Here is a 26929-nt window from a genome sequence, read left to right as displayed (position 1 = left end):
CACAACATGAATTTTAGGAGAGGACATAAATTGCATAATTGTTTGGATAACAACTGTTTTGGATCAGATTGTTGAATGAAAAAAAATAGACTGTTTTTACATATACAGGAATATACAGTTGGCTAATATTGAAATAGGCCTATGACAAGCTGTGTACACTTTTGGCTACAAGAGAAATTACAAGACAACATCTGCTGCCCCTTGGTGGAGATGTCGAACATATTTCCATCAGAGTTTTCCATCTCAAACCTATGAGCGCTAAAATTTTGTAAAACATAAACATAATTTTGGAACCGTGAGAAAGAATGTTATTCAGATGGTCAATTTGAGCTATTAAAATATGTAAGACATCAGAACTGAATATTAAAATATAAATACATATTTAATACAGGTTGATGTTATGTGGGGCAAATTGCGTCATTAGGTAGGCTACTAAGGTGGCAGTGATTGAATATTGAGTAAAATAAATAAATAAAAGAAAAAGTAAAAATTTGCCACTAGTAGGCCTACTTTATTTTCAACAAAACTTATTTAACATGAACCTGTGTTTTTTTTCTTCTTCTTGGTTTTATTAGGTTAGATAAATAGCCTCATTATTTAACTAACCCTATCTGGAAATAGCCTATACTTACATTTTAGCTATTAGGCTTCCTATGTTTTAGATATGAAATTCTTGTAATCAAGAAAAGAGAAAATCTTTTAAAGACAAAAAGCAAGTTTTACAAGAGAATTGGGGGGGGGGGGGGTAAGGGTGGGATGCAACAGTATCCAGCTGCAGACAAGTACGCGCTTTCTTTCCCGCTAGCGAACTGTTCTTTTTTACAGTATATTGCAGTCTGCTCTACTTCGATGTGTACGGACTCGTCCAAAGAGTAGCACAGTGTTTTGCTCTCACTAGATCGCTGTGTGTGCACATAAATTATTAATTATTTGCCTTCAACCATATCGCAACTTGAAACATGAGTTTAGAATGTGAATGTTCTCAAATATGATACTGACATCCCTTTCTCAGATCCACGAGTCCCCCCTACAGTCTAGTGGTGGTCTCGTCCATTGCCTGCGGAGCGGAGCTGTGTGTCTGGTGTCAGGTCTCTCGCTCAATGATGAGGTTTCAAGTGCTCCTTTGAGATGTTATGGAGTCTGTAGAATATTCTGCAATTTATAACTTTTTCGCCTCGCTTTTATTACAACAACATTCCAACCTTTAGTTTACAAGACCGACCGGTACGTGTAAACATAGCTTATTTAGTTTTTTTGTTTGTATATGCAAGCTTCTGTTAGTTTTATCATGCAGCGAAAATGTTGAAAGTTTTGTGAGGGCACTCCTTCTTCAGGACCCGACGGACCAAGGCTACAGCTGACAAATTGGGGGCACATATCAGCTCTGTCATTTTCTTAGAGGTAAGTTGATGTTTGTTTTAAGCCTCTAATATATTTTTTTCAACAACATATGCCGCTGTTTGTAACCCATCATTTGCATGATAGCGGTCCATGAGAATCAATACACAGCTCTTAATGTCACCTAAAATAATAAAGTTTAGGCTAAATACTAGTTTCATGTCAAATTGTAGCAATCTTCGATGGTTTTGGCAATGGTACGTGAGGTTATTTTTGTATTTCTAAGTTGGAGAAATGTAAAATGAGAAATGTTTTTAGTTTATGGTCAGGTTGCCATAAAAATCCATGAATGTGAGCAGGGGCTGTTTTTAATGCTCAGGAAAACTGACCTTATGATGCTAAGTGACTCGCATTAATTTGATACATTAAATCGCTTATCCACCGAAGAAATTGATTTATACGTGAATACATTAAGGTACTTACTATATATAATATAACTGAGTGTATAATTATAGTTACGCTGCTTGTGATAGTTCCATTATATTATATTAAATATTTGCAGCACAGCTTTTCAATGGTAGTCTGAAGATGGCCTGTTAACAATAGGTTATTCTTCCAATTCACTTGCCATTTGTATTCTTAATTTCATCTGTATTATGATCACATTGTGGGTCACAGCATGATCTTCACAGCAGGAGTAAGAGGTCGATTTCCCACTTTTCCAATCAAGTCTCTCCATGATGCCTTGCAATCATCTCAGTGGCATACCTGCCAGCCTGCCATCAGTGTCAGAACAATCCAGAACCTCTGTCAACATTTCCATTTCCATCTCTAGTCAGGGGCGGACTTAGTGATTTGGGGGCCCTAAGCAAATTTCAGGTACTGGGCACCAACACAATAACTATATGCTCTTTTACGCCTAACCCTTATTTTGCTCGCTAGCTCTCTCTCTCATTATAGCTATAACTATTATTTACTATAACTAGTTCTATATTTATTATATATAGTTCTAGTCTAAATCTGTTCAGTCAAAACAGCTTAGAATGCGTGCAAAGAGCTTACCTCGCCTATTGGTTAAGTTCGCCCCTGTCTCTAGTTCTAGTTTTAATCTGGTAAATACCAGCGAAATGTGTAAAACTGCTTTGGGGAAATTCATCCTGGATGGGAAATGTATTGGATGACCTCTCGACATCATTACATTTAGCGACAAGCTATTTTGAGGAAAAATACCCTGAATTCTCAAACGAGGGTACACGCGGATTGTTTGGTTTCCTGTGATTTTACGGTCCACCAGAGCAGCAGAAAAATTGGGTTTTCTGTTCTACTGATCTTTTGACACCTGTCAGGGTGCATTTATGTTAGGCCACATTAGGGAATAGAAGGCTTAATGAGCCTCACACCAACACACACAGTTAATTGAGTTGATGTTTTATGCATGATGGGTCAAAGATGAATACTATACAACTACACGCTGAATTGCACTGTGTACAATGTGTGTCCCTCACTTTATAGGTAACGTCTCTCTGGCTATCTGATCCGTGCGCATGGCAACCTGGCTCATATTTTTGTTTGATTTGAATGGAGTGTAAGGAAAGCTGTTATCTGGAAATAAATGAAGGGCAATAGTTGCACTGTATAGCTTGTCGCACTGGTCTGTGAAAAAATACATGTCACGTGAGTGTGTGGAATCTGGTGGTGAGACACAACATTCACATTTGCCAGAGTGGCAGTGTTGTAATGGGGGCTACTCTAATGAGAGGAAGAAGGGTAACAAAGACAAGTTTGTGCAACTAAGGCTACTGAGAGTGAAACTGGAAACTAGGTCTTGTGTGGAAATCATAGAGGAATGTTTAGCCATTAGATGCAATATAAGAACCTGACTTATTGTGACAGAATATTCCCTTTAGAGGCATGGCAGGCAAGGGTAAACTATTTGGTGAGAAGAAAGTGCAACAGGGGTCAGTGTAATAGAAACTGGCATTTAGGATAAACAGAGAAAATATGTTAAACTAACATACAAATGTATTAATCTGGACAGACAGTTTAAGTAAATTAAATAACATTGAAATACTCACAAGCTTGGCTGAACTGTATATGTTGGCTTTTTTCATATATTGATTGACATTTCCAAACCTATTTGCACCCTTAAAGAGAGAGTTCACCCAAAAAATGAAATTTCGGTCACGATTTCACTCTCCCTCTCAGGGCTTTCCAAACCTGTGTAACTTTCCTTCCTCCATGGAAAAAGTGTACTGAAGAATGTACCAGCAATTTCTTTCCATGCTGTTAAAATGAATGGTAACCGGAGCTTTCAAGCTTTAAAAAGAAAACTGAAGCCTAATAAAAGTGGTCCATATGACTAATGCATTTTCTGAAGCCATGCAATAGCTTTGTGAGAAACAGCTTCAGTTTACTGTAAGTGATGATATCATGATGAAATGACGATGCCTGATTCGTGAATATATTTTAATATATTAAATATTATAATAATATATTTTAATATTTATTTACTTTCCAAAATTTTGAACCAATCACAGTTCTCAACTCAACTTGACTGTTTGTTTATGTTAGGACTGTCAATGAACAAGAAGTGAAAAGATTAGGTTTCAGTCTATTTATGAGCAAATTATTCTTGAGTTGGATCTTTTCAATAAATCAGTTTTATTTGTTCACTAGACCAATTAGAATGAATCAGTTCTCAAGTTCTACTCAGTTGACTAGTTCTCTTTGTTAAGATTATCAGTGAATAACGAGCGAAATAATAAAATTTCATGTCTATTCATCAACAAAATTAATTGAATCTGTTTATTTGGTTCATAAAACTAATCTGAACTAATCAATCTGATCCAGTTCTTCAGTACGGCTAAACTGATTGGTCGTCTATGTTAAGACTATTGGTGAAAAACAAATGAGATAACATTTTTGTCTATTCCTCACACACAGCTATATCATAGGATTTCAGAAGATTTCCATATAAACAATTTTTATGATAGGCTCCACTTCTCATTCTTTGTAATTTAATGAAAAATGACCAGTAAATGCTTAAGTTTCTCATTTTGTGTTCCATGAAAGTTATACAGGTTTAAAATGACTGACATGAAAATATTTGAATGATGGGAGAATGTCACATTTTTGGCTGATCTATCCCTTTAAGAAAAATGATGTCATTCTTTGGGATGTTGACATAAGAAGCTATATGGTTTCCTCAGTTTTCTTTAGGGTGTGTGAGTGCCACTTGTATCATTTATAGAAAGACACCAGTTGTGAAACCTGTAAAGCATTATGGTTTGTGACTTGAGTGACAGAGGATGCTTCTGAACCATGAGGTACTGGAGCATAAAGTAATACACCATCTGCTCTCCACCCACAATTCATTTGAGAAGATGTGTCTCACACTTCGCTGTTCTGATTCAATTTTTTTTTGCAAGGGGCTTTTGAAAGAAATTGGAAAATTAGGGCTGTGTTCGACTCCTCACTTCTCTCAGCAGGTCTTTCATTTTGGTCATATGTGGGCCTGATTCTCAGCTCTATGTGCCCCCTTTGATGTTATTTCTGCTGGATCAGGGCCTGTGGGGACCCTACTTTTTTCATATTTTTTTCCATTTGACAGCAACATGAGCTTACTTTTTTTTTTTTCCTTCAGATGGAAAGTTCTGGGTTTCTTGTGGCTTGGTGAGTGTCTGAGGGAAAAGAGGGAGGGAGCAGCAAGCTACGCCCATGTTTATGTCTGTCTGCCTGCGTGCTGCCATGCCAGTAGCTTCACCCATGTGACTCGAGCCAAGGGAGGAGCCACTCTTTTGATGGGCCTGACAAACAGAGCAAAACCATTTTCTGAAGACATGTCTAGAGAATCAAGTCTAAATGCTTAGAAAATCTATATCTCTTAGAACATACTGAGTTTGTTCCTCCTTAAGAAAGTGTAACTTTAACCGAAATAAATAGATATTTACGGTAGCTTTGAGGTTTTTAGGTCATAGTAACTCAGTAACCCATGACGTTTTTATTTAGGAAAAAAAAAATCTGTTACAGTGTTGCTCTGTGGATGCAGCACGAGATAGATGGCAGAAGGTATTTTAGTCACAGGAACACCAATTTATATCTATAATGAGCCATGATCTCACTTGCCACCCTGCAGTCTTGAAACCAGGAACTTGTGAGCTAAAGTAGGACATCCTGATTCACTGGAAGGAAAGATGCATGCATGAAGATATATTTTCCAAACAGAAGTATGCACAGTCTGGTCATAGTAATGGCCTTTTGTTTACACAGGTCTGATAGTGGCCAATTGTATTTTTCAAAACTAGTGCTAAACTACTGATTTTTTAAATAACTAAGAGCAGAATTCTTAAAAATATACTCTTTGTGTTTATGTTGGTTTCATATGATTTTGAAAATATAAATTCTAAAATGTCATGTCATGTAACCCTCAAGTAAAAAGTTTAAATATACAATTTTATGATGTAATTTTATTTATTTACAAATATCATTAATAATACTTTTTCAGGATTGGACCACATGACATTTAAGGCTGGAATACACTACACGACGTTTAAAATCTGAACAGATTTTTAAAACATTAGGCATCAATTAGGGTTGGGTACCGAACTCGGTACTTAATACGGACCGAATTGTGTCGGTACTACCGAGTACCGATTCACATTAAATCATTATCGGTAGCAAATTTCGGTACTTGAGAACGCATTTGGGCGCATGCGAGAGAGAGAGAGAGAGACCCTGTGACATGATGTCACCCCTGCAACTCTTTAAAACACAACACCAGAGCCGGCCCAAGGCATAAGCGAACTAAGTGGCTGTTTAGGGCCCCGTGGCCACCAGAGGGCCTCCAAGAGTAGTCTACATTAAAAATTACCGTTTATTTTATCTTATATTCGTGATATATGTCAATGGACAGTGGTAATTATACAAAATTGAAATATGAAATAATTAAATATTCTATGCATATCATTTGATTATTTCCATAGCGACGTTTTATGCAGGCACAATAATGAGCATTTGATAATATGCGCCGGACGCTGCCGTGTGGATCTGTCGGATTAACATCACGTAAATTCACCTATTTCTCCCGAAATACATGAAAGTAAGTGGTCAGTCAGCTGGGAGAAAAACAGAGTAAACTTTATGGTAAACGTGTAGCCTATTTGATAGGAGTAAACCATGTCGTCCATTAATTGAAAGGATTATTATTGCCGCTTTCCATAGAAATCATCGTGTTGCCTATAGCCTATAACAAACTAAATGTCTTTTTTTTTTTACTTAACTGAAGTGTATTTAAATGTCTGAAACCTAAAATAAACTGTATTTAGTTGAAAACACTGAACAGTTATGAAATATGAAAAGCACAGAGCGCGTCTTTCTTTTTATTTTTTTTCGGAGCTCGTCTTTCTCTGGCTCAAAGGGTTAAAATCAATGGTGTTTTGCGGGTGGAGGGGGACAAATTCAGCATGGGGGTTTTGTGGCACAAATCAGAGGTGTGTTTCTCAAAACCATTGTTAGCTAACTATGGTCGTTATTTCCACTGAACTCTATTTGTAACGACAGAACTTGCGACCATAGTTGCTTTTTGGAAATGCACCCCTGGTCAGATCAGTAAAAATTGCCATAACTTTGCTGGGTATATATTTTTGTAATAAAAATAAGTTTCTCCTCAGCCTACATTTTGCGTCTTTGCTATTATATTCCAATATCATTATGCCTCAATTAGCTAGATATAAATTAAGAGTTGTTGTTTTATATAGATGCTCACTGTTGTGTTTAATATTTATTATAAAAAAAAGTACGACTTGTAATAAAAGTACAACTTCGATTAATATTTATGTTGTTAAAATAACATTCTGTTCTGTAAATGCATTGTCTGTTGGTTTATTTAGCTACTTTTCAGCACATTAAGTATGCCACTTAATACTTTAACCCCCGGTTTCTTGTTTCACAGACAAGGCTTAAGCCTAGTCCTAGACTAAAAAGTAAATCTGAGCTATTTCAGCTGAAAGAAACTTGCACTGACTGATCTTAAAACATGTCAGTGCTTTTGTTTTGTCTTATGATGAACACCTGTAATGCTTTTTTTCTAAGGGATGTTTATAAAAATTATTTAAATGTCCTAATTGAACTATGGTTTAATCCTGGTTTAGTCTAAGCCCTGTCTGTGAAACCGAGCCTAAGACTTTGAATGTTAAAGTGAAAATTAACACCTGACCATTGTTGTAAGTTTGCAACTGTTGCAACTTGTTCAAAACCACAGAAAGGTAAAAACATGCAGGCAGACAATGGTATGATGTAAGCAACACAGCTACAACAAACAAAACTGATAATAGGTGTGTTAGATTTATAGTGTGTGAATAATCAAGCTTTGACAATAAACAGTCATATTGGCGGCACCGAGGGGCCCCCAAATAAAATTCTGCTTAGGGCCCCATAAAGGCTTGGGCTGGCCCTGCACAACACACAGGGCAAACCAAAATGTTCTGAAGGGTTCTTACATTTCTAGGGTCATATGGTTTCTGCGAAAACGCGGACAGGATGGTGGAGTCCATTCATAAAACCGGAATTTAGCCTACCCTATAGCGCGGAATGCAACGGAATTCGTAAATTTTTGGATGAATAGAAGAAGGTCTGTCACTTAATTTGAATCGCGATATAAACTAGTTTATGTTAATATTAAAATGCAAAAATACGGTTTAAATATGATACGATACGGTCTCGTACTGTATCGCGTATCTTGTCAGTGTGTGCACTTGCTTGGCCATTTTTAGTTGATAAACAGGAAAGTGGGTTCAAGCGCCAGCAGAAAGCAGTGGAATGAAATGGTCTTTAAGAGAGGCAGTCTATCAGCGGAAGTTTAAAATCAGCTCGTAAGTGTATTTACTTGTTTAGCGCATTTGCTGTTGCTAGGAAACGCTTATTTTGTTTACTGTGTTGAGAGTTGCTGAAATCGTGTTTGGTCTCGTACTGTATCGCGTATCTTGTCAGTGTGTGCTCTTGCTTGGCCATTTTTAGTTGATAAACAGGAAAGTGGGTCCAGCTGAATTGAAATGGTGATTTGTTGGATTGGTATAAAAAAGGTTATTATACCGCGGCAGCCGTCGTGTGAAGCCCTCTTAAATACCAGTGAGAAGGTTTAGTGCGAAGACCGAAGAGTGTAAAGACCATCAACTCTACCGTGCGACTCCACCGGGCAGGGACACCGGCAAGGGATAGAAGTATCGCTTTTTATTTTAGTTTTTCATTTATATGTTTATTATTGAAATGTTGTTATATGCATGTGTCAATTTTATTTAATTTCTTTATTTTCTTACATATGTGGGTATATAATATTTATAGAGTTGTAACTTTTAGTTTTAGTTACTTTTTCTTATTTGTAAGTCGCTTTGGACAAAAGCGTCTGCTAAATGACAAAAGTAAGTAAAAGTAAATATTAATCTTGCATGTTCCGTTAGCCTCGGTATGTATGAATGGTAGAGACGCGGTTTTGTTTACTTCACAAATACTGAAGCACACATGAACTCGCAGTGATTTTCGGCTTCTGCATCTCACAACATGAACTCATGAACTTACAGGCTGTGAGAGTCACTTCATGAGAATTTTACCGTTTCATTTGAGAAAACTAGCATCATATCATACTGTACACACAGAAACTTCCCGGCAACCTGTAAAATTAAAAGTGTGGTTTAACATTTAACAGAAATATCTTACTCTTGTATTACTTTTGTACAGTATAATGCACATCTTGATACATTCCATTTACTGACAAATTTAAATAAAGCAATTCAATTATAAAAACAATTATTACAACCACATTAACCACTTAATTGTAGAAAAAAATACAATTATTATTAAAACTTTTTAAAAGGAATATTCACACAATTTATCTACCATATATTAATTTTAAAAGTAGACCTCTGTTTGTTTGCCAAAAAATAAAAGGGTTTCATTTTCATTTGATTAAAAATAAATAAATGTTTTATGCCTTCATTTGATTATCAGAAAAAAATAAAACAAGAATTTCTGGAAGAAAAAAAAAAAAAAATTGTAGGGCCCTATTGTTCAAAATGTAGAAATTGATAGTTTTGGACTTATTTTTTCTCTGAAATAAATGTTTTTGTTGTTACACAGAGAGTAAAGTACCAAAAAAGGTACCATTGGGTACCAGTACCGAATTACATGTACCGATACTGGTACCGTAACGGTTCAAATGTGAACGGTACCCAACCCTAGGCATCATACACTTGCCGACTTTGTAAATAGTGAAGGAAAACTGGGCATCATACACTACCTGACTGAAGATGATACACTACCAGACTTTAAAGTTGTTCCGATTACAACTAACTCACAAGCGTGTGCCCTGTTGCTAGGAGACGCATGACATGTGAAAACATATGCATTCTAAAATCGTCTAAAAATATCAAACATGTTTGATATCCTCCAACTGGATAGAATCAAAGTCTGAAGCTAAAAAATCATCGGAGTCTGTAACCATCATACACGATGCAATTTTCTGTGGAATCTGTCAGCTGGAATCTGCAGACTGGCTCTGACTTTCCTCAACTAGCGTCAACTTGTTCAGACTGTAAAATCAGGGGGAAATCGGGGCAAAAATTGCGTACGTAGTGTATTCCAGGCTTTACAACCTGAATTATGACTTTGTTCTGCAAGGGTCCTTGCTATGATATCATTTCCTGTTTTGTTTTATTATTTTTTTCTGGACGTTTCTCCATGTTGGTTGAACCACATGACTTTGGTGGTCATGACTTGATGGTGACATTATTTTTTATACTTTTTTTCCTAATATTAATAATAAGCAGTGAAGTGTTTTTTTAAGATATAAAAAATGGTCAAACTACCTAAAAAGCTTTTCTTTTTAAGAATTTGTTGCCCTTGTCTCAGGACAGATGTGTCATCCTAACATTTTTTAATTTATGTCCCCTCAAATATATCACAATTAATTTTAATAAAGAAATTAAAGATCGTAGAAGAAATGTATTCAAGTCATTGTTTGAATTAGTTTTTTTAATGTATTTTTAAAACAAATAAAATTTGTTCCGAAGGTTACATTTTTTTTTAAGATGTCCTTATTACAGTGTAATTATACATTTAAGCACTGAGTAATATTAATTAAATACATGTACTCACTATATGGTTAGGGTTAGGATTATGGTTTTGCTTAGTGGAGACATGCTGATATCGCGTTTGCTCTCGTTCTGTCTCGCGTATCTTGTTAGTGTCTGCGCTTGCTCGGCCATTTGTTGCGGAAAAATAAGGAAAGTGTATCCAGCTAAATTCAATTAGTATTTTGTTAGACGGGTATAAAAAATAAATTAAAAAAAGCTTAGTTTATTGTAGCAGCCGTCGCGTGAAGGCCTCCTCGTGTAAGACCAAAGAGTATAAAGACCATCGACTCTACCGTGCGACTCCACCGGGCAGGGACACCGGCAAAGGATAGAAGTATCGCTTTTTATTTCTCCTCTTTTCTACTACTTGTTTCACTTCTGTTTCAGTTTTTATAACCATTTCTTACTATGTGTAAGCAGGGTTTGAAATTAACACCCGCCAAATGCTGGTAAAAATCTGAAATAATTCCTTTATTTTTGCTGTAGACTGAAAACATTTGGAATGTGTATTTGGATTTGGAACAGATAGAATTAACATAGATTAAAGTGAAAAAGACAATATATAGTTGCAAATCCTTTGCTTTCAATAACTGCATCAAGCCTGTGACCCATTGACAACACCAAACTTTTGCATTCTTCTTTTGTGATGCTTTTCCAGGCTTTCACCGCAGCCTCTTTCAGTTTTGGGGGGTTGCTCCCTTCAGTCTCCTCTTTAGCAGATAAAATGCATACTCTACAGGGTTTAAGTGTGGAGATTGACTTGGCCAGTCTAAAACCTTCCACTTCTTGCCCCTGATGAACTGTTTTGGGTCATTATCCTGCTGCATGATGAAGGATCTCCCAATCAGTTTGGTTGCATCTTTCTGTAAATTGTCAGACAAAATATTTCTGTAGACTTCGGAGTTAATTTTGCTGCTGCCATCATGTGTTACATCATTAATGAAGATTAATGAGCCTGTCCAGAAGAAGCGATGAAAGCCCAAGCCATTACATTACTTGTGTAATGTGTACTATAATGTACACCTGTGTACACTGTGTTTCAGATGAGCTTGTATGTTTGGGATCATGAGCAGATCTTTTCTTTCTCCAAACTTGAGCCTTTCCATCACTTTGGTCCATAAAATCAGTCCATAAAACCTTGTCCCAGAATGTTTGAGGCTCGTCTCCTATTCTTCTTGCTAATGAGTGGTTTGCATCTTCTGGTGTAGCCTCTGTACTTTTGTTCATAAAGTCTTCTGCGAACAGTAGATACCTTCACTCCTGCCCTCTGGAGGTTGTTGCTGATGTCACTAACAGTTGTTTTAGGGTCTTTCTTTATAGCTGTCACAATGTTTCTGTCATCAACTGTAGATGTTTTCCTTGATCTACCCGTTTGAGGTGTGTTACTTAGTAAACCAGTGGTTTCTTTCTTCCTCAAGAGATTCCAAATGGTTGTACTTGCTATTACCAGTGTTTGTGCAATAGTTTGATTGGTTTTTCATCTTCTCTCAGCTTCACAATTGCTCGTTTTTCCCCCATAGACACCTCTCTGGTTTTCATGTTGGTTACACGTCTAACTATAAACGCAGTCTGCACAGATCTGAAACTGAGCGCAGACATTCAGTGCCATTTATTGTTTGAATAATCAATTAATAGGACACACCAGGGCAACAAAACACACCTGTCAGTCACATGTTCCAATACTTTTGGTAACTTTTGGGTTCAAACAAAAGGTGCTATCTTCTAAGTTGTGTATCAGATCCAGATGAAAATACCTGTAAATAAAAGCTGACATGTTAATCTCTCACCTCATATTCATCTTTTGATGTCAAACCCAAATGTTTACAGTCTACAGCAAAAATAAAGGAATTGGCCTTACTGTTCCAATACTTTTGGAGGGCACTGTATGTATATATATATGTGTATATATATATATATATATATATATATATATATATATATATATATATGTGTGTGTATGTGTGTATGTGTGTGTGGTTGTACATGCACATATATATAATTGTTGTTTGGCTTTGTGTTATGTTAGAATCATTATTATACTCTAATATTTTGAATTGTTTTTAGCTTTATTTTTTGTTTTTCATTTAAATGTTAAGTTTTGAAATTGTATTGTATGCATTTGTCATTTTTATTTAATTTATTTTTAAAATGTGTAGCATTTATAAAGTTTTAGCTTTTAGTTTTGGATCTGTTTTTAGTTGTTTTAATACTACAATTGATTGCTTCTGTTGTCCTCATTTGTAAGTCGCTTTGGATAAAAGCGTCTGCTAAATGACTTGATAATAATAATACTTGCATATAATTATGCATAATTTATTGTTATTATAATAGTAAGTACATGTAACGTGTAACAAGGACACCTTAAAATAAAGTGTTACCGATCCGAATAAAAAAATAACTGGCATTAAGTCATTGAACTAAACTGTAAACAAGTCAGAATCAGAAAGGAATACGAAGAGATAAACTGAAGAATGGAGAGTCTGTAGTAAAAAGAGCGAGAATATGGAAATGAGTGCATATGGTCATAGCTTTCATAACCTATCGTTAAATTTCCCATCCCTGCCACCTCACTGTTTATATGGTCTTTATATGATTTGTTTAAATAAAATGAGCAGTGCCTCACAGCTCATGTACAGTAAGCCACACCAACTGTTCCAAATTACCCACACACATGCAAAAAAACACATCTCTTCATCATCTCCCTGGTAACCCACGCCGACTTGATTGTTGCTAAGGGGGTCTGGTGACAGTTATGCCCTCATATTAGCCTCCCTAAAGGCTGCTCAGTGCCCTCCCCCCTTTACCCCACTGTGAAGGAGTCAATAAATTCTCACCTTAACAAGGTTTAAATGGTTTCCATGGAGACCAGGATCCACTCCCTGGGTTTGGAAGGATAACACGTTTTCCATTATTCCAAAACCTACATCTGGCAGAGGAAATGTGGATCTCTTTATTCTGGCTTGTGTTGAAAGCATAAAGGCTAATTTGGGGTTGAAAATAGCTAAGAAGCCACTTTTTTCTTTGTGTTTGTGCTGACAGGGAGCAGCAAGGATCTGTGAGAGAGTTTCGTCATGGGTAAACAGAACAGCAAGTTGCGACCCGAGGTCCTCAATGACCTGCGGGAGAACACAGAGTTCACGGACCACGAGCTGCAGGAGTGGTACCGTGGCTTCCTGAAGGACTGCCCATCTGGCCACCTCACGGTAGAGGAATTCAAGAAGATCTACGCCAATTTCTTCCCCTACGGCGACGCTTCAAAGTTCGCGGGGCACGTCTTTCGCACCTTTGACACCAACGGCGACGCCACCATCGACTTCCGGGAGTTCATTATCGCCCTGAGCGTGACCTCGCGCGGAGGCCTGGAGCAGAAGCTCCGCTGGGCCTTCAGCATGTACGATCTGGACGGTAATGGATACATCAGCCGAGCTGAAATGCTGGAGATCGTACAGGTGAGGTACTTTTTAGTGCTTGCCCTCCTTTTGGTTTCATTTGCATTTCTGTATTTTACCCGGCGAGTCATTGTTTTCAGAGCAGCTTGTTCCACATCAATATTGGCTCAGTCTAATGTTTGGTGATACAGACCTCCTGAATAAACAGATCTCCTCAATCAAGTGTTCCACAGGCCATATGGTCTTGCCACAAATGGTGGCCAAACACAAAGGCTTTGTTCACTACTTCAAACGGTCTGTTGACTCTCCATGTTAATAACATTGATGGCTCTTTTACACCTGCGACCGAGGACAGGTTATAAAACAATATCTGAAAGTGACATTAAATGTGTCTGGCAGAGAAACGAGCTGGTGATCATTTGCATTGATTACGACATCATGTTGATTGAAACTGTGACAGTGACAGCTGCGTTATGGAACTTTTGACTGGCAGTCGTAGCATTATAAAGACAGTCTTATCAAACTTGTTGCTATTGAAAACCGAAGCCTTTGCATGTGACAGCAAACCACCATATGCTTTGACACACAGTTACATTAATCTTCACAGGCGATTTATAAAATGGTGTCATCTGTGATGAAAATGCCCGAGGACGAGTCGACACCAGAGAAACGCACAGATAAGATATTCCGACAGATGGATACGGACAACGATGGTACGCCTCTCGAGATCCATCTCCCACTCACTGTTAATATTTATGTAGACTCTTAAGTTGAAGCCCACAAAATGTCATAGAAACTGCACTTGGAAAAAAAAAATGCATATATGTATATATATATATATGCATTTTTTTCCAATATATATATATATATATAGTTAATAGCTATATATAGTTAAATATGTCAGAATTGAAAAAAATTACCATAGTTTTTTATTAAGCCAAATATAATTGTTTTATGTCTTATGTAACTGTGCTTGCCAAGTAAATTTTTCTTGTTTTAAAGATGTTGGGAAACAAGATAGAAATACTCATTTAGAAAATAATTTTTCAGTGTCCATGACAACCACTGGCACACAGATAAAACAATATTTAGGATTTATTTATTTATACGTTCCTGGGCATTTCATCAATATATTTGCACCACTCAGATGTTACTCTTTGAAATGGGTGAAATAACCTTTTTGTTGTTTTTTCAAATTTATAGGCAGACTGTCTCTGGAGGAATTCATCAAAGGTGCCAAGAGTGACCCCTCTATTGTCAGACTACTGCAGTCTGACCAAAGCACCTCTCGACAGTTATGAATACAGATCTTAAATGCAGCTGACAGGAAACCACTCGCATGCACACTGAAAAGGCAAGATTTAATTAGAAAAGTAGTTTGGGTTATTAATGATACACTTATATATCTTTCTTGCTTAAAGTTTCTGTTAATGGGTGGTTACCCATTTCATCAGTATTCTGAGCCTGTTTTTGGATTGGTAATGTTGAGTTGAGTCATAATGTCTGGGAATGGTCAGAATTTTAAAGAACCCTTGAAATCAATTGGCGAAATTCAGGTGTTTACAGATATTTATCATTTAAAACTTACTCTTTTGATTATTGGTTGCATTAATCAAAAAAAAAAAAGAAAAAAGCATTAAACTAGCATGAATCTGTAAAATTGTCAAGTGACTTCAAAGTGTCTTTAAGTGATGACCTAAAAAGAATTATATTTTCACAATTGTTTGCATTCCACTCAAAGCGGTACATTTCTAGACTGGCTATTAGGCAAAAAGATGAAGTTCTGCTTGTAAATATTCCATTTGTTTTGCATTCATTCCAAAAATCAATCTCAGATATCTCCAGAGCACTATTTGCATGTTCTAAACATAGTATTTGTACTAGGTGTTCTTTGGTTGAAAGTTGAGTTTTATACATCAGGTGGTCTAGATGCATTCGGAGCGGCCTGCTGTCCTGCCAATTATGATCATTTTGAAACAGACTCTCTGTGTTCTACTTTATTTTAAATCGAATGTATTGCTTCTTTAACTGTGTAACAGAATATGCCAACAGTTTAGTGTCAGTAAGATTTTTCTTTAAATTCTGAAAGGATGCGTTAAATTGATCAAAAGTGATAGTAAACATGCTTGCTTTGTTACAATTGTTAGATTTCTATTTCAAATAAATGCTGTTCTTTCAAATGTTCTGTACATCAAAGAATCCTGAGAAAAATGTATCATGCTTTACAAAAAATATTAAGATGTTTCTTGAGCAGCAAACAAGTTTCATGGTTTGAAAGATCATATGACACTGAAGACTGGAGTAATGCCATGGCCACCGAAAATTAAGCTTTGCCATCACAGGTGATATATTTTTTAAATATATTAAAATAAAAACAGTAATTTTAATAAAAAATATATATTTCACAATATTACTTATTTTACAGTAATTTTGATTGAATAAATGCAGCTTTAGTGAGCATAAGATGTTTTCAAACCATTTGAAAGGTCTTACTGAAACCAAACTTGTGAACAACAATAAATGCCCACTGTATTTTGAGTTCAAATGTAGTATTTAGATTTAAAATCTAATATGCTAAAATAAGGATTTTTTTTCTCAGGAGGTCAGAATGATTCGAATTATAATGCACACTGATAATCTGTTTTAAAGTGCTATCGAATCATGCATAATTATTTTTCTGCGTTGTTTTTTTTTTCAATTCTAAATTAAACTTCTTCAAGGTAACATAAGCAGACAGTCGCACTTTTCACAACCATTTCTGCCCTGAAGGTAAAAAACAGCAGCAATCAGCCTTTAGGCTGCTCATGAATATTTGAACGCTGTTGTCTGTGTGGATATATGGAGCAGATAGAATGGCAGAAAGGTGATTAGTTTTCTTTGTCCTTTCACCAATCCAGTGTCAACATGCGCAGTACAGATGCTGTTGGAGAAGTAGCTTCATGGAATGTAACTAACACTTCATGTCAAATATAGTGTCTTCAAGCTCTTTCTGTTAAAGGAAACATTCTTTCACTTGGCTCTTAATTTGCTCTTTTGCATGTGTGGTATGTCAGTGCTCCCTTAGTATTTTTTTTTTTCCTCTGTAAAATGACTGTTGAAGTGAAATGCCAAAACTAATATTTGTACTGGATACATATATATATATATATATTAGATTTATGAGTTATTTCTAATTTTGTATAGTGTTACTTGTGTTGTAAGAAATGATGGTTGACCAAAAAAAAAAGTTATATTGCAGCTGGGAATGGGATGTCCAGCCGTATTTTTGTGAAGCCAAAGCATCAGTGCAAATCTAAATGTTATATCTTTACAGTGTATGTGCATGAATTCTCAATAAACCACTGATTCAGAGGCAACAAGAGTTCATCGGAGTAACTTCCTAGATAAGCTGTAACAAAAAATGCTAGTCAATTTATTACTCTTGTTTTATTTTCATAAAAACAATTTTTTTATTTTTTTTCAAAACAGTGCTGTGTAAGAAAAATCTACACGACGCCCACATCACACCCGGTCCAGCACATTAGACAAATGGGCAAACTAGGATACAGTTTGGATGACATTCTTTTCAGTAACACAACTTAAAAACCACCAAAAAAAAAAAGTCACATCAGAGGGAGAAAGTGAAAATGGAAAAACTTTTAGGCATCTTGCATCTCAAGGAGCTGCTGAAATTACAGAACGGCTAATTTAAATAACCACTGGTTAATCTCATTACCAGAACAACCAGTGCCATCTGATTAAACCTAGTCAATGAAGCAGATATTAGAGTGCTCTGTGAGCATCTGTGTGACATCTGCTTACTGGAAACAAGTGTTTGATAATCAGTCACATTCTGCTTCAAGTTGATTGAAAACTCCAATCAGTCACCAAGTCAAAAAGTGAAGGAGGAACTTGAGGCAGAGCATAGCTCAATTGTGATGTACATACTGAAAAGCCTAATTTTTCCAACTAATATGGAGATGTTTTCTTTTAAAAGCTGCACAACCATTTGCTTTATTCGTATCTTTACAGAAGTCTCAAGGAAGTTTGTGTCCCAACCATCCCCTCATCCATGGGAGAGAAGACATGGGCATCATTTGGGGTCTAGAGTAGTTTAGACCAGGCTCATAACTCAACCTTCTCCAGATCATCCAGATCCACATCGCTCAGGTCAATGTCATCCTCCATGGGCAACTGAGGAAAGGCCAAAAAAAAAGGGGCCTTGAGAACAACAAATAATGACATCTATGCACCCTCACACTGTTTTCTATACTCACCACTCCGTCTTTCCCATCCCAAGGTTCCACAGTGTTGATCTTAGGCAAAGCTCCGCCTCCCACTGTAGCAGTGGAGCCACGGCCAACAGAAAGTTCCCTGCATAAATAAAGGCATTAATAGTTTTAACAACATAAAACAGGCTGACAGTTAGAAGGGCCCTTATAAACAACACCTTCGATTTACTGTATGCTAACAGTCTCGGTGACGTAACTTGTTTCCCAGAAACATAAACTCCAGCTTCTGTTACCTGAGGAATTCATGGATGCCCGTTTCACTGAATGAGCCTCTGAGCAGAGCGAACTTCATTTTGCGAGCATTAATGGCTGCCATGGCGGGATAGCCAAAGCCACCAATCCCAAGAGAAGACTCCAGATCCATCTGTGTCCCTGCTTCAGTCCACAGCCAACTGTAGAGAAAGAGAGAGGAAGGGAAGAGTGTGATGTGTGTGACTGTATCCCACTCTCGATTCCCTAAACTCTCGTCTCTGGCACACAAGCAGTGACATGTACTGGTGTTATTTATGGGCAGGCTGATCTCAACTTGTACTCGACTGAAAACACTAACCCCCACATCTTCTTCTTGTATTTGTCTGCCATCGACCTCATCACCTCCAGGTAAGAGTTTCTTCCAGATGCACCTGCAAGCAAATTAACGGGATTGTTACTGTCAACTCAAACTATTACAAATAATTTTCAATAATTCATTCATTCATTAAAAAATAACTAAATATGACAAAAGCACTTAAAATTAAAAACGTTATTAAAAATGACTAAAACCTGAGGACATATAAACTAAAAATTTTAAATATAATAGTATATAATATTCAAACTATAACAGTAATAATACTTAAATGCATCATGTTACTAATGCATTTGTATCATACACAGTAAGTTATAAACTGAAGTGATCACTTGTAATGACCACCACATTAATTTATTTATTTTTATTTATATATTTAAGTTTGCTGGTGATAATTATTTTTAAGGGTTATGGCTGGTATCTGATAAATGGCTGGTACTGAAATTATATACTATTTTGTGTAAATTAAATAAAAATTTACATGCAAAAAGTGAAATGAGACAACATTATACTGTATATTTAATGGTTTTTAGTCCTTTTTTTTTTTTTAAATTAAGTGAACATTAGATGACAGAATAAATTAGTAAATAAGCATGCATAATTAACTTAAATATTGACCAATATATAAAATAAAAATCTGTAATATCGGACAATAACCAATACGGTTCCAGTTTATTGTGCATCCCTAGTGAATCATTCCATTTAAGAGGATTATCAAATGATAAAGCAAAAAAAGTATTTTTGTTTTATAGTTGCCGTCGAAACGCACCTGTGTCTAGAATGTGAGGCAGCACAGATATGATACACAGCTGATAGTCCTCGCAGGTTTTCTTCAAAACACCTTCATTCAAAATCTAAAGGAAATAAAATTCACATGAATATAAACCAACCTAAATATTTTTAAACGGGTTACAATGCCTATTATGTTACAAAAACTAATTACTACTAACAATATAAAACACTAATTAAACGATATTCTTCTAGCCTATTAAAAAACAAAAGAAAACTCACCTCTTGAAGTTCTGGAGGAGGGATGTTGTCAGAGTAAAGGTCTATGCCACGAGCAATGATGTCAGATCGGGTACGTCCTCCCTGATAGTCCTCTGGCTCCTCTCCTTTACGAAAGATCTTGATGGTGGGAAATCCTCGAATCTATCAAAACCAGCAGAAATGACAGCTAGTCCAGATGCAATTAGTGAATCCAAAAACCAGAGAAAAAAAAAAATGGAACGCAGAAAACGGAATTCTGCAAGACTAAAATAAAGAACAGCAGATATTCAACAAAAATGTTCAGTGTCCAAAACAGATTAAAGGTGCCATAGGTGATTGTCTTCAGAAACATTTTTTTGCTATTCTGTTTGAAAGTCTCTTCACATCCTGATAGCAATCATTAAGTTTAGTGGTCTAAATGTATTTATCTGTATTTATATAGCCTATTCTGTGGAAGGTGTAGGACCAAGAAATGTTCGTCCAATCAAAACGATCGGTCCGAGCATTTTAATTGGCTTTCCTACCTGCCTGTCAACATCTGTATTTGCATACCTCTGCGCACCCTGTTCGCGCAGACAGGATACGTCATCAGCGCGTTCACACACTCTGTGCAGACAGAGCGAGAATGGCAGGCAAACGTCAACAACCCGATCTTCCTTCCTGGTACTGTAGTACTTTTACTAACTGTGCTGTAAAGTTCTCACCGGTGAATGACACATGATGTAGCCCAGTGGTTCCCAATTCCAGTGCTCACGCCCCCCGCTCTGCATATTTTGCATATCTCGCTTAGTTAACACACCTGATTCAGATAACCAGCTCGTTAGAAGAGAGCTACGTGCATGAACTGTGTACCGATTGACATACTCCCTACAAAGTGTTTATTGCTCCTTACTCCCTAAGAAGAGGAAATCCGTTGAAGTTTATTTCACTTCAGAACATTCATTCACAGATTGCGCTGCGCAGCGGCTTCACACAGACGAAACTTACTAGAGAAGTGTAACGCAATATACCTCTGTAAATAAATACAATTTAAATTCACGTCTCGCACACTTTAATGCCCTTTGTATGGAACATATGCTTTGAACTGGAATCATGGCGGAATATCTGGTGATGTCCACTTCGCAGGGCACTAATTACGGTCGAATAGAACAACCGTCAGACGCGATAAGATATACATATGAAATGTGCAGAGCAGGGAGGGCGCGAGGACTGTAAATGGAAACCGTTGATGTAGCCTATTGTAATTTAATGTTGTCTCTGGTATTCTGCTCTTTGAGGCGTGGCTTTGGACGTTGATTGCAGGGAGGGTGGAACGTTCGCTTTCAGTGCTATCAGGCTAAAGTTAGCATTTTCCGAGATCTTCTATTGCACCTTTAATATTGTTTGTTGGGATCACTGAGATATAACATGAAACAACAGACAATATAAGAATTGTTTATATTCAAAAGACATTAAATAAGTGACATACATCATACGTACCCCATAGCGGCTTGCCAAGCCCTGGTGAACAGTAGCATCCACAGCACCCAGTTTCACTTTACCCTTTGTCTGCTCTTTGACTTCTGTGGCGGCTGCCGTCCATTCCGGCTCAAGACTGGAAATATTAAAGAAAGTCAACAGGGGAAAGCCCAGCTGTCAGAGGAATTTCATTGTCTTCGAATCCATGTAAATAACTGAAGCACTTAAATAATGCATGGCGCAGCATGTCAGGTACTATTTCAGTGGAATGACGGACAGACAGGTCTTATGATGTACGCAAGACACATACTTTTTGCAGTGTCCACACCAGGGGGCGAAGAACTCCACCATCCAGACATCATCACTGTCCAGCACGGTATGGTCAAAGTTATCATCGGTTAGCTCCACCACATCCTTCTTATTGCCGGCACCGCCTTCACTCTGATCACAACAGAACCCAAAGTCAGAACCCAAAATGCAAACGTAACAATATAGCAACCATATCATCACGGTGGGCTTCCATACTTGTTTGCCATAGTCTGAGCCTCCAGTCTTTCCACCAAGTCTGTCTTTGACCAGGGAGCGGAGAGCATTCAGAGCAGAGTCTGCAATGGCCTGACTGGTACGGCCACCTAACACAGAGAGAGAGAGACAAACTGTACTTAGGAGGAGCAACAGACATTCACATCACCATAAAATGTTTTCTTTGTGTGCATGCCAAGATGTTTTATGAAGATGCAGTACTGAACCTTGGTAATCCTCTGGTTTGTGTTTGTTGGCTCCGAAGACCTTGATAGTTGGGAAGCCGCGGACTCCATACTGGCCTCCCAGAGAGTTGTGCTGGTCTGCATCCACTGCACCGACCTTCACAATGCCCTGTACCACAACATAAATGGCATCAACATTCAATAATTTTCTATTTCTTTTATCCATTTTTTACTTTTAGATTCATCCAAGTACCTGCAATGAGGCAGGTTTCTTATTAAATATTTAGAAATATTCAGAACAATAAATGAAGAATTCCCAATTGGATACATATTCCACTGAACAAGCATGGTTCCTTAACAACACCTAGTACTTTTAAGCAATTAAAATAAATAATTAATCCTAATAATTAACAACTACTAATTAAAAACACATTTTGAAACAAATCTCAATGCTGCATTTATTTGGTCACAGGAAAAACAGTAACACTGTGAAATATTATAACAATTAAATAATTGATAACAACTTACTTTCCTATATTAACGCATTTTAAAATGTATTTTATTTCTGTGAATTTTCAGCAGCCATTACTCCAGGCTTAAATGTCACATAATCCTTCAGAAATCAATATAATATGCTAATTTAGTGCTCAAGAAACATTTCTTATTATTGTCAGTAGTGTTGAAAACAGTTGTGCTGCGTAATATTTCTGTGGAAACCGTGACGCACTTTTTCTTGCAATGCAATGAATAGAAGTGCATTTATTTGAAACTGAAATATTTTGTAACAAATGTATTTAGCGTCACTTTTGATCAATTTCATGCATCCTTGCAGAATAAAAGTATTAATTTCTTCAATGATTCTTAAATTCAGAATTGACCTTTAAAGCTGTGGCTGCTTTCTTCCATTCAGGAGCCAAACTCTTGCAGTGACCACACCTTAAAGACAAACAAACAATAAACTGTCAGATATTGAACATTAACATCTAAACACTATCATGAAATGTACAACCACGAAGGTCTAATAATGATGCTCACAACTGTATTATGCATCATATGCAAACTAAACCTACTGACATGCAAATCATGATGCAAATAAAGTGCCTGAAATACTAGAGAATAATAACTAAACTATGCTTTAAACAAACATCATGAAGTGTATATACTGCTTAGAAAGCAACAGATCGGGCTGATTCAGCACCAGTATTTCAGACAGTAACCTGATCTGTAACTACAGATCGAGAGATCTCTACGAGTGACACATATCCAGGTTCCACCATACTCTTCCAACTTACCAGGGGGCATAAAACTCAACCAGCCAGAGACTGTCACTCTGTATGACTTCCCTGTTGAAGTTAGAGGGGTTGAGTTCAACCACATCATCACTGGCAGAGTAGAGACCGTGGACAGAGAGCACAGTCAGAGAACACGCCAACACACCTGAGAACATAAAGAAGGAGCATCAGTACTGGAGCATCAAGTGATTTCATCAGCTTTAGAAAAAAAACAATGCAGCATCTTTCTGTAAAAAACAAGAACCATAGCATGTGGTTCATAACAAACATGACTTTCTACTCTCAGGCTCTAAGCACAAACAAGGGATGATTGCAGAATCTCAATATGAACACAAAATTGGTCTCATGCAATATGGAGATGAATTTGCTGTAATGTATAACGTTAGGCCCAACCACCATTACTCACTCTGCATGTTTAACTATACTATAATTCTACATTTACGCATTCTATGTAAACAGGAACTTTGTGAAACACTCTTCAGTTAGTTTTACAGAATGTTTTGCTTTCCCTTTTATCCCAATAACCTGTATCCTTCACGCTGCAATTCTTCATGTTAACTAAAGTTAGGCTCTCCACACCTCCCACGCATTTGTGTCGATAAAACGCCACTCTACAGCAGAGTTCACGCTTTTTTTGTCATTATAACTCACCCAAGAACGCTCGCATGGTTGTTCTTTGTGCCAAGTCAATATCTTGTTCAGGCTGTGCAGTGCTGTGTGCGCCGCGTTAACTCTCCACCTCACTCAGAGCATCAACCAGCAGCGTAACAACACAACAGTCGCACCGTGGCCCGCGCTGATTGGCCCGCTCCCACCCGGAGACGAGCTCAGCCAATAGGAGCTCGACGTGTAGTTCTGCGCCTCGGTGAAGTAAGGTAGCTGGGAGGTACTAAAATTGTTTTATAAAAGGTACTAAAGTAATTATGCACTGTAACAAAAGTAATAGATGTGATAACATAACGTTGCAATTTAATTTTCCATTGTCCGGCATCCACGTGATCCATTTTAATATAAGACAAATGCATATGCATACTTGTTATTTATATAATTAAGATGCATGCAATAATAAATTGAAACAAAGTCGCACGGTTAAAGAAATATTTTAATTTCAGCCACAATATTATAAAAATAACATAATAGTGAAGAAATTACTTGACACATTCTTACTCAAAGTATAAAAATATATAAAAGTGTTCATCTACTAGGCACTTTAATGTCTCTGGGATAGTTTTATTAAAACTAGCTCATTTTAAGGCTTTTATTGAACATTTAAAAATCCAGGTCAAAAGTCTCTTTTTGCGTGACATTTCCAATCAAGCTGTAATTTTGTAAAATTACACGCAAATAGCATGAAAAATAGCTATTATATAACTATTTGTGGTACATAAATTGTCAACTACGAAATTTGCTTTAGCAAAACAATGAGGTCGATCATTTTGTTAAAATGTAATCAGTTTTAGCACAGAATATTGTCACAATACTGTGCCTAGGTTGAAATGTGGTGGACTTTCAGAAATAAATGACAAGAATTTTCCAGTGATGCAGGTATAGACACTGTTACATTGTAATTGGACAAAATAATTAAACCAATGACAAAAGAGCTCATAGTTGAAGAAACAGCCATCCCATAAAAAGCCTTTGATGGGTAAGAGTCTCTTGTCAAGTGCCAGACACAGCCTTTTAATAATATTCTTAATATTCTTAACAGACAGATGATGTCATATTTGCCTTAAATTAGCAATAAATTGCATTTAATAAGCAATGCTAAGTGATGCCATCCATTTCAATAAGCTGCTTTGTGCTGGCACCAGGTAATTATCCAGAGATGTTGAAGATCTTCTGGATGAAAACTGAAGGTAAAGAAAAGAACAGGAGGCCCAAAAAGATCAGTCCGGTTATGCTGAGCAGAGTCACCACTGTTGCCAACTTATACTGCCGCCAACACATTATGCAGGTCACCCGTATGGGACTCAACAACCACGACAGGCTGGTAGTCGGACGACTGTGTGAAAGAGAACAGGGTTATACTCTAAAATCTCTCACACACATGCATAGCCACAGTATGGAAACAATAAACATGTTCAGTGTTTTATTTCAATGAGTTCATTTTATTAAGTCTTCATACTGACAAAAATAAATAAATCCATATTGCACACTTGTAAACAATAATTAAAAATACTCTTTTTTTTTATATATATATATAAACAAGCCAAAATCAGTGCAAACAGGTCCATGGTCAAATTTACCATTCATTAAATAGAGCAACATTAAATAGCAAGCAAACAAGTACATACCAAGTAAGTGTACACTACACAGCAAGCAAAAACAACAGTAGGAAATATAAGAAATAGCATTCTATTGTGTTATTAAAGCTTGAAAAGTCAAATGAAACATCATTCCCCTACTAGTGTCTGTGTTTCTCTAAAGGATAAACTACATTATGTTACTGGAGTGCAGAAGAATTGTGTCATGGACTGAAAGTGCAAACATCAAGGCAAAGTATAATCAAATTACATACTGTATATATGAGGCCTGCAACCCTATCATAATATTTTTCAGGTTGTAGCTACTGATGAACAAGTCATCCTTCTTTAGACAACCGTGCATGCTTATTGTGCTTCTAGCAGCGACATATACACATGTAGACAATAACAACAAAATCCAATCCAACAATCTGAAGCAATGCATTTATATCAACATTTGAACGAATACTAGAAATCAATCCAGTTTACTCAATTTCGTACCAAAAATAGACACTTCCCTGCTTTCCTTTTCTCCCTATGACCAATTATTCTTGAAATTTACAAATAGAAAGATAAGTTAATTGATCTTTTTTTGGGTTAGACATGCAAATTGATACTGAAAGAGTCAAGATATTTGATACGCTATGCTTAGAGTGCAACTATGAGGGACGGTAAACTTTAAGATGTTTAAAAATAAAAGTGCTGCTGCAAATTGTAACCTAATATTAGAAAAGGGCCACTTCAGAGGCCAAGGTCAAATCAGAATCTCTCAAATGAACCTTTTTGACCCCTCTTTAGGCCCCGAGCAGCTTCTTGACCAGATAGCCTGGCATGCTGTAGAGAAACAGGCCCACCATGATCAGCAGCAACAGAGCCAAGACGATCTTGATGATGAGCCATTTGTAGCGGTTGCATATCAGGTAGCGGATGGCCTTCAGTGGGCTCAAAAACCACAGGAAGGTGGTGTCAGGCCGGCTGTGATTGAGGCGGTGAAGGAGTTGCAGGTGAGAGGTGGTGAGTTGAAAAGTGAAACCATGGATGATGGAGGAAGAGAGGTAATACAAATGTTAGTGGTTAGTAAGATGACTGCAAAGTAGTAAAATCTCTTAAAGGCATATCATCCATTTAAAGGAATAGTTCACTCAACATGAAAATGTGTTAGTCTTTTCAAACCTGTGTGACTGTGGGGTCAAAACAACATTCCTATTGACTTCCGTTGCACTTGTTATTAGAGGAATAAAAATGTCATACAAGTTTGGAACAACATGAGGGTGAGTAAATAAATGATGACAACATTTTTCATTTTTGTGTGAACTATCCCACAGAGCTGGTAAAAATGTTCGCCAAGGACTACCGCGTATGTGCATGATACTGGAAATTTGCAGTGGATTGTGCTCAGAGCAGTACAATGACACATCAGGCAACAAAGGTAAGTTCAGAAAGCACAATAGCAGGCAATAGACTATAAATCTCATAAAATTCATAACCAATTCAAATCTTTGCCCAAACAGACAACCAGAGGCAAATGACAACCACAAAGACCTGAAGTAC

The 26929-nt window shown here is 36.9% G+C and overlaps 3 protein-coding genes across 6 annotated transcripts in view; 1 reads left to right on the top strand and 2 right to left on the bottom strand.

Moving 5' to 3' along the window:
• The first annotated feature begins 1031 nt into the window (after nucleotides 1–1031).
• LOC306880484 (hippocalcin-like protein 1) lies at nucleotides 1032–16078 on the top strand. Of its 4 annotated transcripts, none has more exons than XM_079434021.1 (5): nucleotides 1056–1401; nucleotides 4982–5010; nucleotides 13503–13912; nucleotides 14460–14565; nucleotides 15056–16045. In XM_079434021.1, the coding sequence occupies exons 3-5, from the start codon at nucleotides 13535–13537 to the stop codon at nucleotides 15151–15153; spliced, it is 582 nt and encodes a 193-aa protein (XP_079290147.1). In that variant the 5' UTR covers nucleotides 1056–1401; nucleotides 4982–5010; nucleotides 13503–13534; the 3' UTR covers nucleotides 15154–16045. The 4 variants fall into 4 exon arrangements, with proteins under 4 accessions (XP_079290145.1, XP_079290147.1, XP_079290146.1 ...); XM_079434020.1 differs by lacking the exon at nucleotides 4982–5010 and adding an exon at nucleotides 2017–2217; XM_079434019.1 differs by lacking the exon at nucleotides 4982–5010 and having other exon boundaries at nucleotides 1032–1401; nucleotides 15056–16078.
• Nucleotides 16079–17259: 1181 nt separating this feature from the next.
• Nucleotides 17260–23922, bottom strand: LOC306880283 (protein disulfide-isomerase A6-like). The gene is made up of 13 exons (XM_079433726.1): nucleotides 23787–23922; nucleotides 23136–23280; nucleotides 22722–22779; nucleotides 21886–22012; nucleotides 21662–21768; nucleotides 21447–21577; nucleotides 21158–21272; nucleotides 19700–19840; nucleotides 19458–19542; nucleotides 18674–18746; nucleotides 18357–18515; nucleotides 18109–18205; nucleotides 17260–18025 (listed from the first exon to the last, which is right to left on the bottom strand). Exons 1-13 carry the CDS (start codon nucleotides 23800–23802, stop codon nucleotides 17957–17959), a joined length of 1323 nt encoding a protein of 440 aa, XP_079289852.1. The 5' UTR covers nucleotides 23803–23922; the 3' UTR covers nucleotides 17260–17956.
• Nucleotides 23923–24219: 297 nt separating this feature from the next.
• The window catches only part of LOC306879890 (otoferlin), a gene marked incomplete at its 3' end in the record, with an annotated part of 59174 nt that continues 56464 nt past the window's right edge, over nucleotides 24220–26929 (bottom strand). Inside the window, exon 47 of the mRNA XM_079433119.1 lies at nucleotides 24220–25137. Within this exon, the coding sequence (XP_079289245.1) occupies nucleotides 24951–25137 (187 nt within the window). The remainder of the gene's footprint in view (nucleotides 25138–26929) is intronic.

This window comes from Barbus barbus (assembly GCF_936440315.1).
Source record: "Barbus barbus genome assembly, chromosome: 14".
Taxonomy (NCBI): domain Eukaryota; kingdom Metazoa; phylum Chordata; class Actinopteri; order Cypriniformes; family Cyprinidae; genus Barbus; species Barbus barbus.
Note: the sequence above shows the minus strand (reverse complement) of the source record. Positions and strands in the feature narration are given on the sequence as shown.

Coding starts and splice junctions, on each gene's coding strand:
- LOC306880484 (XM_079434019.1), top strand. CDS start 13,535: ATGGGTAAACAGAACAGCAAGTTGCGACCCGAGGTCCTCAATGACCTG. Junction 13,913..14,459: donor AAATGCTGGAGATCGTACAG/GTGAGGTACTTT, acceptor TAATCTTCACAG/GCGATTTATAAAATGGTGTC. Junction 14,566..15,055: donor GATGGATACGGACAACGATG/GTACGCCTCTCG, acceptor TCAAATTTATAG/GCAGACTGTCTCTGGAGGAA.
- LOC306880283 (XM_079433726.1), bottom strand. Junction 21,578..21,661: donor GCTCAGACTATGGCAAACAA/GTATGGAAGCCC, acceptor TGTTGTGATCAG/AGTGAAGGCGGTGCCGGCAA. Junction 18,026..18,108: donor GGGATGGGAAAGACGGAGTG/GTGAGTATAGAA, acceptor GCCTTTCCTCAG/TTGCCCATGGAGGATGACAT.